General features: G+C 36.9%; 1 protein-coding gene across 1 annotated transcript in view; it reads left to right on the forward strand.

The window, feature by feature from the left end:
- LOC124555588 overlaps positions 1 to 17722 on the forward strand; it is a 1059882-nt gene extending 1042160 nt beyond the window's left edge. Inside the window, exon 23 of the mRNA XM_047129551.1 lies at positions 17064 to 17722. Within this exon, the coding sequence (XP_046985507.1) occupies positions 17064 to 17076 (13 nt within the window). The 3' untranslated portion in view covers positions 17077 to 17722. The remainder of the gene's footprint in view (positions 1 to 17063) is intronic.
- Positions 17723 to 18043: the final 321 nt, after the last annotated feature.

An 18043-nucleotide genomic window follows, 5' to 3' on the forward strand; every position in this document is an offset into this window, starting at 1 on the left:
CAGCCGTGAAGGCACTCAGACAGTCTGTGGCCTTCAATCAGAGTGGTCCTCAAGCTGCTAGAAAACTACCTATGGTGTTAGTTGCAATGTTGTATATCATGTACTTTCATAGCTGGGTCCTGATGGTGTGGACAAAGGGACTATTGGAGCCAAGGGGAAAGGATAGGGTATTAAATTGTTGAATGCCATTATGGGTTGAAAACTGTTCTAGTCATGGGAGGTGAATGCCATACCACTACCTGAAACCAAAGTGCATGGGCTGCCTTCAAGGACAAAGATTTTTTCCAAGGCTGTGATAGTAGTGGCAGAACTGATGTAGGATTTGTGGAACACAGAAAGGAAGTCACTGAAATACAGGTGGATGTGCACCCATGGCTCCACAGAATCAGGCCAGGGAGAGAACTGTTGGAGACTGTTTGGCCTGACCAGCAGAACATTGATGGACAAGGTCAGTGATGTCAGAGTCAATATTGGTCCACAACACATGTTGTTGCACTGAACTTCCCATCCAGGATTTGCCCCAATGGGCAGTATGCGGCACTCAGTGCCCAGTAGAAGAAGGAATCAGAATGCAACAGTGGCCTATGTCTGAGATCCAGAAAAGAACCCCTTTGATTAGTTGCGTTTGATTTCACCATGACCAGTGGGGGCATTAATTTGGGCTATGGTGTTTATCCAGCTACCCATGTTGCACAAAATGATTGAGGTGGCATAACATCAGGTGCAGCTGTAGAGACATGTGATGTTAAGTGATCAGCTGAAATGGCCAAATCCAGGTCTGAATCACACTTGTTTGTGTTGATCAAAAGCTGGGTCAGGTTCCATGGGGAATCGGGAGTGTGTGTCAACATTAGCACATAACATCACTGCCAAACAATGGATAGATTAGTGAAAATTAGACAAGTACAGCAGTGTTGGTGGTGATGGGCTATCTGGTCTGGCAAGCAATGTTTAGGTCCAGAGATGGTGAATAATGGTTAGTGGCCATAGATGAAATGAAATTTCTGTCCATAAGAGAATAATTTAAATTTGTGGACTGCATAGATGATAAGAAGGGCATCTTTTTATATTTGAGAGCAGTGTTGCTGGGAGGTGGATTAAGTTCTATGCTGTCAAGGTATTTCTGGGACAGGGCCATGCTTATATTGTGGGGGGATGCATTAGTCATTACTGACGGGGGCTGACAATGGCCGTATGTTGTCAAGCGCAGTGCCCACTTAATATAACCTGACAGCAAGGTGACCATGCAAAATGTGCATCCTGGTGTCATATCTGATTCAGTGGGTAAGAGAGGTCAGCTAGGTTTGCAATGAAGCACCCATAATAGTTTATTTTAGCCAGAAACACTGGTAGGTCTCTTACATATTCATGGACAACTTCATCTTGTTGATTGCTGTGACATAATATTTTATTGGTTTAAGTCCATAAGCTGAAAGTCAGAGTTTGTGAAATGTTTTTGCATTGCGGTTTTGTCTTTGCACTTAACAGCATAATGGAAGCCCTATTATGTCAAAACACAAAACGCTTCCATTAGAATTAATGTATGTGCTGCACTTAGCCAGAACCTTGAATACAGTTTACAGTTGAACAACACTAACGGATGTTTACTACATACTGTATCAATTGAGAATAACAGAGGAATGTGTCCTCATTTGGTTACTAAATTGTGTAGGTCATTCGTAATAGCAAAGAACTTGCACTAGAAGAGATGTGTTTCACAGTAGTGAAGTTGGACAAGTGGTCATAGCTCTTAAGGTATGCATTTTTGGGTATATGTTTATTGGACATTTTTGTCTTGTTTGGTACCATACTACCACATCTCAAAATATGAAATACTTTTTTTAAAAACCATGTATTTCTTCCACCTTTCCACTTTCCTTTCTTTGCTTAATACTGGTTTCCATCTGAGCTCTCGATATTCATACAGTTGTTGCTCTTTTCTCCAAAAGTCTCTTTAACCTTCCTATAGGAGGTATCTATTTTTCCCCTAGTTATACATGCTTCTACAGCCTTGCATTTGTCGTCTAGCCATTCCTGCTTAGCCATTTTGCACTTTCTGTCAATCTCATTTTTTAGATGTTTGTATTCCAATTTGTCTGTTTTATTTGTTTCATTTTTGTTTTCTCTTTTGTCAGTTAAATTCAGTATTTCCTGTGTCATCAAATGATTTCCATTTGGCCTCATCTTTTCATTTATTTCATCCTCTGCTACCTTCACTATTTCGTATCTCAAAATTACCCATTTGCTTCCACCATATCCACTTCCCATTTTCTGGTCAAATAGTGCCTAATGCTTCCTCTGAAACTGTCATCAGTCTCTTGTTCTTTCCATTTATTCAGGTCCCTTCTCCTTTATTTCCTACCATTTTTAACTTACAAATCATAATCAATAAATTTAGCTCAGATGCCACATCTGCTCCAGAAAATGTCTCTCAGTTTAAAATCTGGTTTTAAAATCTCTGCCTTACCAGTACATAATCAGAACTCTTCCAGCATCTCCATATCTCATCCATGTATACAACCTTCATACATGATTCTTAAACCCTGTTTCAGCAGTGATAATGTTATGCTCTGTGTGGAATTCTACCTGACAGGTATCTTTTTTATTCCTGTCCCAGGGTTCATAGCCTCCTATTATTTTTTCGTTTTCTTCTTTATCCTACTATCTAAATCCAGTCCCTCATTACAATTGAATTTTCCTCTCTGTTAATTATCTGAATTTTTTTCTCGCCGTACATTCTTTCAGTCTTTTTATGGTCTGTGCTGCTAGTTGGCATATGAACTTGTACTACTATGGTGGGTGTTGGCTTTATGTGTATCTTGCCTAATTTAATGTATTCACTATGCTGTTCATAGAAGCTTAGCCACAGTCCTGTTTTCTTATTCGTTATTAGAACTATTCCTACATTATCCAAATTTGATTTTGTTTTTATAACCTGTACTCACATGACCATAAGTCTCATTCATTCTGACAACACATTTCACTAATTCCCACTATAACTCAATTCAACCTATCCGTTTCACTTTTTAAATTCTCTTATTTCTTTACCTTATTACGGGATACAACATTTTACTCTCTGGCGTATAGAATGTCTATTTTACTTTCAAAATATTTTACCCAACAGGATGCCATCATTGTTTAACCACACAGAAGAGCTACATGCCATCAGGAAAAGTAATGGCTCTAGTTTTCTGTTGCTTTCAGCTAATCACAGTACTAGCACAACAAGGCCGTGTTGATTAATATTTAAAGACCAAATAAGTTAAACATCCAAACTTTTGCCCCTGCAACTACTAAAAGAGTGCTCTCCCTCTTCAGCAACCATGAGTTAATCTGACCTCTCCACAGATACCCTTCCATTGTGGTTACACCTTCGGTACAGCTAACTGTATCATTGAGGAACTCAAGCCAGTCAAGTTTGGCCAGGTCCATTGTTCATACTAAATTCCTGGACAGTCTCATTTCGTATATCCTCTTTGTTTTTCTTGAAGGATGAAGGAACACCTGTTTATCAAATGTAGCATCTGTTTCATGTTTTTGCACATGACTGTCTTTGCTAAATCCTTGGAAGCAGAAGCATTTTTCAAATTTATTTGATTTTTGACTAATTTTGAGTACTTTGGTCTACATTTATCATTTTCATTCTCATAGTAAGAAAACACAGATGGAATAATAGATGAGTCACTCACTATACATGTCAATACAAAGCTAGCCTATATAGTAAAGGCAAGAGCTGCAGGTCACCATGTTTCGTTTTCCCACATATACTTTACAGAATGCACCCATTCTCCCTTCTGTGTTCCATTCATTGAATTAGTATTCATTATCTGTTTTATAATATATGTGCTACATTGCAAATATGTGATTTAAGACTAGTAGTAGATCTTTTGTTATTTCCCCCTTTTGATTTGAAACAATTTTGATCCACTACGGCTTTTATAAAACCCATTACATTTACATAAAGGTTTAATTACCAGTGGTACAGGTAGTTCAAATAATTTTAGTGGATACTGAGTGGCACTTATTTTCAGACCATTATAAATATTCTGGTTGTTCATATCCTCTGAAGTAATTAATTAGAAACTTTTAGTTGTTTATTTAAGTGATTTAACATTTTAACATTATTTGCAAATGTGTAACTTGAGGTATTCCAGAAATATTTGAGTACAAGAAACTGTTCATCAAATTACTATAGTACTTAGTACTAAATGCAAATTTCCTCATGATTGTTCATTCATATTTCATACATCTGGTGCAACTCTACATATTCTAGAAATATGAAATGCTAGATGTCATGTTAATTTGTTGTTTATGGACAACTGATCCCATATTCATCTGAGTGGAAATTTCCCAGCAGTTATTGATTGAGGTTTTGAAAATAAGACTGATTATATGAAAGTATTTGTTAGAATAGAGAACACTGTAATCTTAAAGTAAGAGAAAGGGAGTCACTTACCTATAGCAGATCAATGTGTGAAGCACAGTAGCGCATAACAGGAAATAGCGTTCACACTAGATTTTGAGCACTAACACACACTCCCATGGCCACTGTTTGGGTGCCTGTATGGTTTGTGTGGTTGTGTGTGTGAATGTGTGTGCTACTGCTAAAAAAGAGATAGTGCCCAAAAGCTAGTGTGAATGCTGTCTCCTATTAAGTTTCTGAGCTTCATGCATTGATGGGCTATAGGTGAGTGGTCGCCTTTCCCTAATTTTATGTTTTGTTCCATCCAGGAATTTCCATAATTGTTGTACACTGTAAACTGCAATATTCCTCTATACCAAATTCAACACACTAAACTAAAACACTGAATTATCATTGTTGTGCACTGTTCAGAAGTAAAACTATTTATACTTTTACATCTACATCCATATTCTACAGACCATTGTGAAGTGCTTGGCACAGTATATTTCACATCGTACCACATACTACATTATCTTTTTGTTTTATCTGTATATCAAGGGTGGGAAAAATAACTTCTTAAATGCCTCCATGCACATTGCAATTAGGGTAATCTTGTCTTCATGGTTCTTATAGGAGTGATACATAGTAGCTGTAGTATATTACTAATTTCCTCACTTAATAGCTGGTTCTTGAAATTTTGAAAGTAGGGTTTCTGATGATAGATACTGTTTATCTTCATGTATCTGCCAGTTAAAGTTCTTTGGCATTTCCATGACACTAACCCATTGTTCAGACAAACCTGTGACCATTCATACTGCACTTTGTTGTATATGATCTACATTCCCTATTTTGTATGGATCTCATACATACTAGCAATAATCTTTGTAGACTGGTTGCATTCTTTCAACATCCTGGCATAGACCCAAGGTCTGTCACCTGATTTATGTATGATTGAGTGTATGTGATCACCCCAGTTCATATATCCAGAAATTGGTATGCCTATGTACTTGTACGACTTGACTGATTCCAACTGTAAATAACTGATATTGTAGTCATAGAGCTCTATATTTTTGTTTATTGTGCCTAACTCTACATCTCTGAAGATTTATACAAGTTATCAATTTTCACACCAGTTTGAAATCTTATCAAGATCTGACTGAATACTTCTGCAGATTATTTTTGATGGTGCTCCATTATACATACAGGGCGACAATTATTGAACTAAATTATTGAACTATATGAAAAAAAACATAAATTAGTTACACAAACTACGATGTGCACACACTTTATTCAACATATAAACGTCACTACAGATACTGGGATTTAGGTTTGATATGCCTGCCATCGTTGGCGATGATGCACAGATGAATAGTGAAATTCTGCATGACCTGTTGAAGTGTCGAAACGTCGATGCCATCGATGACCTGTTGAATGGCTGTTTTCAGCTCAACAATGGTTCTGGAGTTATTGCTGTACATTTTGTTTTTAATATAGTCCCACAAAGAGGAGTCACATGTGTTCAGATCTGGAGAATATGTCAGCCAATCAAGGTTCATACCAGTGGCCTCTGGGTACCCCAGAGCCAGAATGTGGTCCACAAAGTAATCCTCCAAGACATTAAACACTCTCCTGCTTCATTGGGGTTGAGCTTCATCTTGCATGAACAATACCTTGTTGAAATCAGGGTCACTTTTATGATTTATGTTCGAATTTATATGTCCATTTCACAATAGTGATGAATACGTGGATTTCATAATGTGGTGCCATCAAATTTATATTGCCTAGTATGATGCTGTAAATGTTTTATTTATTTATTTTAGGACTGAAACTGGTTGCTCAATAAAGCAATTTTATCAGCTGCTCTTGGTGGTAAATCATGATGTTCTTCATATATTTATTTATATTCTTAAATATCTCAGATTATTATGAGCATTGTCTGTCAGGTCACTGATATACAACATGAACTGCAATCGTTTCAACATACTTCCCTGGGACATGGCTGCAGTTATTTCTACAACTATCAATGGCTCTCCATCCAAGTTAACATGCTGCATCTGTACCAAGAAATCCTCAATCCAGTCACATTTTTTATACCCAATACAACTGAACTTTATTAAAAAGTTATGATGTGTTGCTGAGTCAAATGATTTTCAACAATAAAAAAAAATACTCCATTCACCTGGCTGACTTGATCCCTGCCTTTCAGCATGTCACATGAGAAAACCACAAGTTATGTTTCGCATATCCGATAGTTTTGGAATCCATGCTAGTTTACATAGTGGAACTCATTTTGTTCAAGATACGTTATGTTTGAACTCATAATATGTTCCAGGATTATACAAAATATGGATGTCAGTGATGTTGAACAGTAGTTTTGTGTCTCATTTCTGCTACCATTCTAGTAGATGAACCACCTTTACTTTCCTCCAGCCACCAGGAACAATTCATTGTTTCAGAGATCTATGATATACTGTGGTTAAAAGAGCTGCAAATTTTGTATAGCATTTTACTGTGATTTCATCAGACATTGCGCCCTTCTTCAGTTTTCATTATTTCAGCAGTTTCTCAACACTTGTGACACTAATATCTATTTCAGTTATCTTTACTGTATTGCAAGAATTAAACTATGGAATTACTCTTGATCATTATTTTAAAGGACATTTGAAAACACAGTTCCATTAAGTTTTGGGTGTGCTGCCGCAAGAAATCTCCTTCTTCTTCTAATATTTCGGCTGTATAATGTTCAGCCATCTTCAGAGTGAGCTGCAAGACTGCTGCTCCAGTGCTCGCTTCGTCCCTTTATACTCATGTACCGCATGACTGCGCATGTGGCTGCACACCCAAAACTTTATGGAACAGTCTTTGTGCCGCCAAAACCTGAAGATTCACATTTGAAAACACAGTCCAGTGACTTTGATATCCCAGTTTCAGTTCCAATGTCCTCCACAAGTGTATGGGCACTAACTTGGGTTTCACTGACAGCCTTTACAGGTGACCACAATTTCTTTGGGTTTGTGAGAGGTCTTACGACGCAGTTTGTGATCAAAAGGATCCGTACAAAAATGGTTCAAATGGCTCTGAGCACTATGGGACTTAACATCTGAGGTCATCAGTCCCCTGGATTTAGAACTACTTAAACCTAACTAACCTAAGGTCATCACACACATCCATACCCCAAGGCAGGATTCGAACCTGCGACCATAGCGGTCGCGCGATTCCAGACTGAAGAGTATCCGGACACTTGGCTGAAAATGACTTACAATTTTGTGGCACCCTCCATTCGTAATGCTGGAATTCAGTGTGGTGTTGGCCCACACTTAGCCTTGATGACAGCTTCCACTCTCACAGGCATATATTCAGCCAGGTGCTGGAAGGTTTCTTGGGGAATGGCAGCCCATTCTTCATGGAGCGCTGCACTGAGGAGAGGTATTGATGTTGGTCGGTGAGACCTGGCATTGAAGTCAGCATTCCAAAACATCCCAAAGGTGTCCTATAGGATTCAGGTCAGGACTCTCTGCATGCCAGTCCATTACATGAATGTTATTGTCATGTAACCACTCTGCCACAGGTCGTGCATTATGAACAGGTGCTCAATCGTGTTGAAAGATGCATTCACCATCCCCAAATTGCTCTTCAACAGTGGGAAGCAAGAAGGTGCTTAAAACATCAATGTAGGCCTGTGCTGTGATAGTGGCATGCAAAACAACAAGGGGTGCAAGCCCCCTTCATGAAAAACACGACCACACTATAACATCACTGCCTCCAAATTTTACTGTTGGCACTACACATGCTGGCAGATGACGTTCACTGGACATTCACCATACACACACCCTGCCATTGGATCGCCACATTGTGTACCATGGTTCGTCGCTCCACACATTTTTCCGCTGTTCAGTCATCCAACGTTTATGCTCCTTACACCAGGCGAGGCATCGTCTGGCATTTACCAGTGTATTGTGTGACTTATGAGCAGCTGCTTGACCACGAAATCCAAGATTTATGACCTCCTGTCTAACTGTCATAGTATTTGCAGTGGACCCTGATGCTATTTAGAATATCTGTGTGATGGTCTGGATAGATGTATGCCTATTACACATTACGACCCTCTTCAACTGTCGGCAGTCTCTGTCAGTCAACAGACGAGGTCAGCATGCATGCTTTTGTGCTGTATGTGTCCCTTCACATTTCCACTTCACTATCACATTGGAAACAGTGGTCCTAGGGATGTTTAGGAGTGTGGAATTCTCACGTACAGACATATGACACAAGTGACACCCAATCACCCGATCATGTTCAAAGTCCATGAGCTCCACAGAGCACCCCATTCTGCTCTCTCACGATGTCTAATGACTACTGAGGTCGCTGATATGGAATACATGGCAGTAGGTGGCAGCAAAATGCACCTAATGGGAAAAACATATGTTTTTGGGGTGTCTGGATACTTTTGATCACATAGTGCAGCCATTACAGGCTTCAAACATTGCCCTTGTGACAATTAAATGTTTTTCACTTATCATCTGTCCACCTATAGCTTTATGATTTGTTTTACTTTTATTCTGCAGTAGTTGCTGTTTCTTTAGAAGTTACTTCACAGAGACTGTATACAATGGTTGGTCCATCCAATGGTGAACTGTTCTATTGATACATATCTTTCTAGTGCTTGGTCAACTATTCTTCTAAACATGAGCAACAGTTTTTCTACATGCTCCTCCATAGAGCAAAATGTTTCAGGTCCTTCTTTGAGATGTGATACTACTGCCTCTTTAGTTTACTGGTTATTTAAATCATTCTACTTGTATTAGTTAGCCTTTGTGTTTCCCTGCATTTACACAAAATCTATCTGGTTTCAGTTTTCTCAGTACTCTTTCATTCTTGGAAATGGTCTGAAAGCTAACAGTCTATTTTTATGGAAATTGTTTTCCAACACATACCTGACAATTGCACACACATTTTTTTTCCATTTTCCTGTTTGCAACATTTTTCCATAAACTGGCTTGTGAGCCGGCAGGAAATCAGTTTAATCAAACAAGGTGAAACAGTGTTAATGGCACTAGATTCATATCCAATAGTGTTCAAAATAAGTCTTTATTTCCCCAACGTGTTTTAGATTTTCCATGATTTTATGAAGTCACTTTGGTAGGTTGTAGTCATATTATTCCCATGTACTTTTCCAACTGTGTTAGTAATACATCTCTGTTCAATCCACTTTAAGACTTTAATACTAATCTTTCTTCCTTCTCTTAAAAATATCTGTATGCTGTTAAAAAAAGAGTATTCTGTTGCAAGTGAATCACTGTGCTTTATGAAAATTGGTATGCCCAATAGGCTTCCATATTGCAACCTCATAAGTGAATACATTTATCAAATATCTCTTCCTAACCAAACCAAATCTTGAACCACTCAACTGGTTAACACACATTGCTGACAGGTTTAATACCTGACCCAAATAGGAAGATAAATTCTCCTCATTTCTTCAAAACCACAGTGCCTTGCCACAAATACATTTCGCCAGGCTTTATCTGCTCAATAAACCATTTGCTCACTTCTGGCCTACACCCATCCTAAGATACTGTCTACATTAAAACTACCTACTATCAACAAAAGACTCACTTTGACAGCTGCTATTCCTTCCAAACACTAATTCCCTCATCTACAGACTTAGTAGTATGTTCCTTATACCCCTTGTGTTACTTCTAACCAACCACAAAAGAGTGTCTTCATCATGCAGTAGCACCCTGCAGGAGAGTTCAGCCATATCCTATGCCAGATACTTGATGTGCTTTTGGTATTTTGTGAAATGATGAACATCCTTCCCAAGATCCTTACTACATTCTCCAAAATGGTAATCAACCTTTCACACTATCTGTGTAACACCATGGGCCATCCTTACTTTACTTCCAGCCTCAATCGTCCAGAGTCATAACCCCATGTATGGTACATGTGTATGACTTTTTCCCATGCACTAAAACCATAGTATAGCATTCTTTGTCAGCTTGGCCAGAAATCAGCTAGTGCGTACCGTGAACTTCCATTCACAAACTGCAGGCCAGAGTTGACTCACATGGGAACTACCCAATTTGACATGTCTAACACTGCCCTAAAATGTATTATACAGAAAGAATACACTGAAAGAAACATGATGTCAAGTTGTTCCACTGCTACAGCAGGCAGCGCACGTGTAACACTGTGGGCACATATCACTGGTTGATGCCATATCAGTAAACAGGTAACATGGTAAAACACAATTATAATATGTAATGTGAACTTCATCTTCCATTAATACTTTCTCTTATACAAGGATTCACAGTTACTAGTCACTAAAATTTGCAACTCATTTAATATCCATAATAATTAACTGTTGTCTTTGTGTCATCACCAGGTGTTAACAATGGAGATAAAACTGAATTAATTTTCTTTGTGATTCCTTCACATATGCTTGCTAATAGCATCTGTCTTTGTGCAGGTTCCAGAATAATGTGGAATCCAGTTAACATTTTCAACCTGGAAAAGTTGAAATATGAAGAATGTGATATGCAGTAGAAATCCCCTACTTCTCCTGAAGACCTACACATATTTTATTTATTAGTTAATTTCTTGGATATTCATCCAAATGATGTTGACATTTTGTCAGGAATTGTGGTAAAATTAGAGGAAACAAGAAGCAGCTTGATTGCTTCTGTGAACTGTGGTTTGAATAATGATTTTTGTGCTAATTAAAGTCCAGAACAAAAATAGAGTACCGGTACCTTCCAAGTCCACAGAACACATGTACAGTAATAGCTTTCAGTGAAAAAGAAAAGGCTATAAATTTTTTAGTTAAACAAACAAGGGGGAAAACACTTAATTTATAAGCAGTGTGCAAAGCCAGTTTTATTTCATAAAAACTGAACATGAATTGTATAAATGGATGAAAAATTTACACAAAGTATGAAACAATGGGCAAAATGAAACTCTCAAAAGTGTGAAGGAAAAATTATTTGAAAGAATTGGAAGTGCTTGTGAGAGTCAGTGCACAGTTACTAAGGGAGTTACACAAAACTGGTCACTCCGATTTGCAAGTGAGATGAACATTACTGGTTTCCAGACTTTTTTGACCTGGTTAAACAGATTCAGGAAATCATACGGAAAAGGAAGTCACAAAATTACGAAGTTTACCTCAAGTAAATGTGTAGAGGAGATGTCATCAATAGGTAATACTATAGAGAAATTCATAGCTCACATGAAGACAAAGCTTCTTGTTATACTATAAAATGCTTCATATAAAGCTAATCAGACAGTTTTCACGTAAACTGCGCTTCATCATTTTGAGCAAAAAAAGACAGAGTCATTTGTGCAGTTGATGAATGTTGTGACATGTACATAACAATGATACCAGTCCTAAGTATCAGTGGATTACTGTTTCCACAGCTTTATATCTGTCTTCAAGAACATTAAGGCAAATTATGACCAAAAATTTAAAAAAGGACTATTTACTTACAAAAATATTGTAACTGGTGTAGCAAAATCTAGAAAAATGGGAGAGAATGATTTTTAATGTTACATCCAAAATGTCTTCCTATTATTTGCAGAATATAAATCACTACTGTTGCTGCACTCTTGGCCTGGATGTAACAATACCTCTGTCTCTAGGAGGATGATGAAAAGGCTGTTAATATAATTTGGATTCCATCTGGAACTAATGCTATGTGTGATTCATCCTCCTAATAAAAAAGACTTTCCAATAGTCTAAAACATTTCTTAGGAAATTGTTGGACATTATAATTTCAATTAGCTCTTTGTCATTTCAGGTAGTATTATTAAACTTCAGTCCTTTCCACAATGTCAGTTTGCACCACTACAGTTTACAAATTTGATCAAGTATGCCTGATATGCTGCTCAGTATGCAGAACAATGACCACAACTGTTTCTTACTCCATTCCAATTATGTCTATATAAAGCTGGTAATTATTGTGAGGTGCCTGAATGCATTAATTTTTCTTTTATCAGGTGTGCCTGGTGTAAGGAAAATGCAGTAGACATTTTTGTGATGACTGCGGGGAATAAGCAAGGAACTCTTTCATTACCAGCAAAATATACATTATTAAAAATTATCATAAAAACGGTGGTACAAGAATTGTTATAAAATATTTAATGTCAACAAATTAAAGTCCCGACTGATGGAAGTAATCTGTAATGTAACATGATACAGTGCCTTGACTTTCTTTCCTCTGCTAGTCACTTGTGTAAGAATTACATCTGCAACAGTTTAGCTGTTGATATGAACTGCTAGTTATTCAAAAAATTAATTCCTTCAGATATTTCTGTTGTGGTTAAAGTGCTTAAAATTCTCGTGTCTGCCCTTGGGACTTAGCACTATGTGGTGCTACTTCCTCTTGTCATGACTGTCTCTGCTTATTTGCTGACTTGCATGCTAGGCAGAAAGCGCTTTACAAACTGCTGCTATAAGTAAGTTCTTCGTGTGGCAAAAAATGAGTAACTTTAACATTAAAAAAAAGATATGCGTAGTGCACTGTAGCAACTAAAATTTTGGCAGTGCATTTCTTTCCATGAATTCAGCCTGTGTGAAAAATTGCAGGGTAGGTTCTAACATGTCAAACTGGACCATTCCCTTGTCAGATAACCAACTTCAGAGCTTTCTGATCATAAATGCACTGGTCATTTCAACAGCTTGTTCATGACTCATGCCATATGAATCAACCACACAACAGCAGGTGAAAATTGCTCTATGGTACCTCCATACAGTCTGTAGCTAACCAATCTCCCTGACTTCAACAATGGTGCGAGAAATCAGAGCAAGTATGGAAGCATATAGACAGTCATTTTTCTCTCACTCCATTTGCAACTGGAACCGGATAGGGAATGGATAAGCTCTGATACAAGGTACCCTCTTCCATGGACCATATGTTGACTTGCAGAATATTTATGTAGATGTTGATATAGATCTGACAATTCCTACACTCCTCTTCCTGCTGCACACTTTCCACTATTCTCTTAGCCTCCTTTATTTTTTCCTTCCTTTCGTTTTCTAACTATGCACCATACTCTTGCTAGCCTCTCACTCCAGCGTAATTCTCCTTGCACTTACTTTCTTATTCATTTGCTCAATGTTTTTCAGCTTGTTTCATTTCTTCTATGTTCTCATTTACATTCAATTTACCACATGAAGAACTGCCTTCATTTTCCTCTCTGAGTTGTCCCTTCATTTCTGCTCTATGCATCCTAAACTCCTCAGCTTTCACAATCAGTTCTTCCAGTCATATAACACCAAAAGTAAGCATGTGAGCAGAAAGGGGTGGGATTTAAAAAGCCAAAAGACTCATCACCAGTTTCTTTGTGTGTATCTGTCATTCTGTACTTCATCTTCAATAAGAATGATGATCACCCCTTTGCATCTCTGTTCATACTCAATCTAAGAGTTTCCATTAACATTATAATTTGATTTCATAAGTGATTTTGCCAGAGAAACTACAGACTTCGGATAAGTGCTTTCTGAGTTGTCATAACTTCTGGTAGTGTCTGCAGCACTGGAAGGCAAAATGTTAGTCAGACAAATATGCCTTGGACCTTGGTCTAATCCCCATTAAACAAAAATCATCAGTACTACATTGCATGATGAAAAAATGTAAATTATAAAATATCACTCAGTGCGGTGCTTTTGATATATTTGAAGAGACAAGATTCTGTGTTGACACAACATAAACTTTGTTTCATTAAAGATACTAATGTTGTACTTCATATTTAACTAATATCATACAAATGATACTAGACAGTCCCATCATCATAGCAGGTTATAGTAGACTAGAGAGAATCTTAAAACCATACTATCAATCTGTTTACTTTTTTTATGATTTTTATTAGAGGATCTTTGGTTTTGGGCAGTACATGTCACTAAACAGTGCATTCAGAACTGAAGAATTAAGTGGTCTTTTATGTCCTTATGAAATAAAAGAATTACATATTTTCTCAATCAATAACTTTGTGGATAGTTTACTCAAAGTGTTGAATCTCTCAATACACAGTGAATATTCACATAACTATCTCATCTGTCATGTCAGTTGTGTAGGCAAATGAGGCACATTTCATATCCCATGATCTACGGGCATCAAAAAATAATACCCAGTCTCACATCAGTCATCTTAGTCAAAGGAAATAAATGAAACAGAATCATATTGATGAATAATTACAACTAACTGCTTATGGAATTTCCTCTACAAAAAAAATGTTATGTCACTTCTTATCTCAACACTGTAAACATAAGAGAAACAGTTTCAGAGCCTACAGCCAGGCTTTACTTCTGAACGTAGCAAATATATTTTGTGTGAGATGTCTTAAACAGGGAGGCATAAATCCAACAGTGCATATCAGGAGATACAGGCAGCTTGGTGGAAAATGAATTAACAGAAAAATTATTGAGACCTTCCATCAGTATTAAACGTTTCTCCTCTTAGATAAAACATAATTCATTCATTTCCAATCTATGTATGATGAGGCTCCATAAATAAACTTAAACATAATGATCATATAATACCTAAAACAGAATTTTTGGTGTCTCTGTACTTTCTTAATGATAAGAGCTGGAATTGGAAAACACACACTATGGATTTTCTTTGCTTCTGCAATTTTTTCATTGGAATGAACTACAAGAGCTTGAATCAGGTTGTGAGCCACATGATTAAGTAAGACATGTAATGTAATAATTGTGTAAATGTTTATGTCTGTGTCCACAAAAATACTGAATACATGTATTATTTCTGTGAATCAACAGACACTCACTACATAATAATGAATTATCATTTATATGTAATTTACTAAACAAGTAAGTAGAAAACACTCACTCACTCACTCAATCATATATATTGTTTTGGTCTTCAATCTGAAGGCAGCTTTGATGCAGCACTCCATGCTACTCTACCCTGTCAAAGTCTCTTCATATCTGAATTACTACTGCAACCTACATCCATTTTAATCTGGTTACTGTACTTGTCTCTTGGTCTCCCTCTGAAATCTTAACTAAACTGATGATTTCTTGATGTCACAGAATGTGCCTGTCAACTGATCCCCTCTTTTAGTCAAGTTATGCCACAGATTCCTTTTCTCCACATTTCTGCTCAGCATTTCCCTATTCGTTCTGTGATCTGTCCATCTAATAATCAGTATTCTTCTGTATCACAACATTAAAAAGCTCCTATTTTCTTCTTGACTTCACTGCTTACACTAATTTAGAGAGGTCTTTTCTATCTCGTGCATTTGAGATCAAAACTGATGTAATGAGATACTTTGTTGACATGTTAGAAAGCAAAAGATATGTGACAGACACAAGACATCATGTTTTTACATATCCAACAGCATTGCACTCTGCATATCACACCTTTCTACTAGTAATGAATTGATATTTTGTATTTGTTTTCTAAGCAGTATTTAATTGTGTAAAAGCTAAACAATTCGATTCCATTTCAATCTTGAAACTAAATTATTTTCGAAAGATCATTACTATTATCACAATTTTGTAAGACTATTACTGATTATATAAGTTATCAATAATTACTTTTTCTCAATTAGTAGCATTAATGCGGTGGAGGTAACAGATTCCTCACAAAGTTCATACACAGCACACATATGTTGTGCTTTGTCCCATACATCGCTTATGACAAAAGTGAGACACATATGTAACAAATGCTAAATATCTCAAGAAAATGCCTACTCCAAGTTGTAGATGGTAACTGCAGGAATCTAGATATTGCTCTGTTACTTGCTTTGAAACAGATAAATGAGTTAATTGACAGCACAATGCAGCAGTAACTACATAAGGGCTACTATAGTGTTGTACACAGATTGTTATTAGAGTTGTTAGACACAAAGCATTAACAGCCTAAAGTTATCCAGTTTCTGCCAGTTCAGAAGTAGGGAGTGTAGCAATGAAATGATTTATGAACAGTTAGTATAATGCACACATCTGAACTTGCTTGATTTTAAATGGGGACTCAATGTGCAGGTCAAGCAAGTGCCGCAATGGAGAGGAGTAATACGGGGGAAGCATGTTTCATAACGAGTGTGTAACCTTGCTGTGAATAATTAGCTCTCTTTCTGAGAAGGAGTTGTGGGTAGCACTTTTGATGCACCATAAATTCCTTCATCATTCGTTCTAGAACACACACACACACACACACACACACACACACACACACACACACACACAAACTAAATATCATTCATCTTTCATCATTTTAAAAATAAAAGTATTCCAAGATAAGTCTTTCATTCTACATCTACATCTATACTCCGCGAGCCACCTTACGGTGTGTGGCGGAGGGTACTTATTGTACCACTATCTGATCCCCCCTTCCCTGTTCCATTCACGAAGGTTAATGATGATGTGGGGGAGGGGATGGCAACAGATGGTGGGAGGGGGAGTGGGGGGAGGTGGTACTAGCTAATGTCTGATTGCACTCAGGAGTAATGGTCTAAGAAAGGTTGGGAACCACTGAGTTATATTGTTGATCTGTGATTGTAAATCACTGTATGTGGTCTAAGTTGATCAAATGTCTAAAAAGAATGTTAATGTTTATTATTAATTTTAATTTATAATACTTTAATTTACCTTACATTCATAGTATTCCAAGTTAGTAAATCGTTTTGCACACTACGCATTGTCTGTTCACAGGACAAGCAACTAAGAAGAAGATTTTGGGAATGGTTCCATATAGGCAGAAGACCTGTGGCTTCTTCTTCCATTCAGCTTGTGTCCTAGATTTTATACATATATAAGACACTCAACCTTTCAATTTATGTCCTCATTTCTGAAATGATACCCAAGGACAGACATGAAGCAATGCTCTTACTAAGATATAATACTTGTGTTCATTATTTAAGTAAAATATTATGAACTGTTTCAAACAATCCAAAGAAAAAGAAAGAACCCCTGATTTAAAAAATCAAGATAAAACTCATAATCTTTGGTACAGTACATCAAATGCACTCCACATCTACATACATCTTCAATATCAAACAAATTCTATTTCTTCTAATTTTTAAAAAGAAAATGTGTTTTCATATACATTTTACCATAAAAATTCTGTATATCTTGTTCTATTATTATATACAGTTAAACTTTCCAATGGGTTGGCATGAACATAAACTAAAGCTACACTTAAAACTTGTTTCTGTGGAGGAGATACAATTTTGGAAAATATTAAAGGACTGTACCTGTTTGGAACTAAGTTTGTAATACATTATGGTGCCAAAAACTAAAAAGAGATGTGAAACTATTTGTTCTGCTACATACATTTTCTAATTATTTTTAACTGTGTATCCGATGTGTCACAAGTAAATTTTTTCTCTAAGGCTACTGAGAGTAAGTTGTGCATATAACCCATCTCTGTGTTATTCAATGAATGGCTCACTGGTTATCAGCTAACTGAAGAGATGCATTTCATGAATACAACATCATTATTTGAAGATCATTTGAGAAAAATGAGGTAAGTCCCATCTAATTTTCTGGACATCAGTTTAACACTTTGGACTCTGACAACACACAATGTCTCATACAGTATTTCTTAAAAAGAGAATTAATATCAAAATTTCACATTTTACTGTGATCACACTATCAACATATATCTTTATGTACAAGAAAACAGGGTAATT

This window comes from Schistocerca americana, chromosome X (assembly GCF_021461395.2).
Source record: "Schistocerca americana isolate TAMUIC-IGC-003095 chromosome X, iqSchAmer2.1, whole genome shotgun sequence".
Taxonomy (NCBI): Eukaryota; Metazoa; Arthropoda; class Insecta; order Orthoptera; family Acrididae; genus Schistocerca; species Schistocerca americana.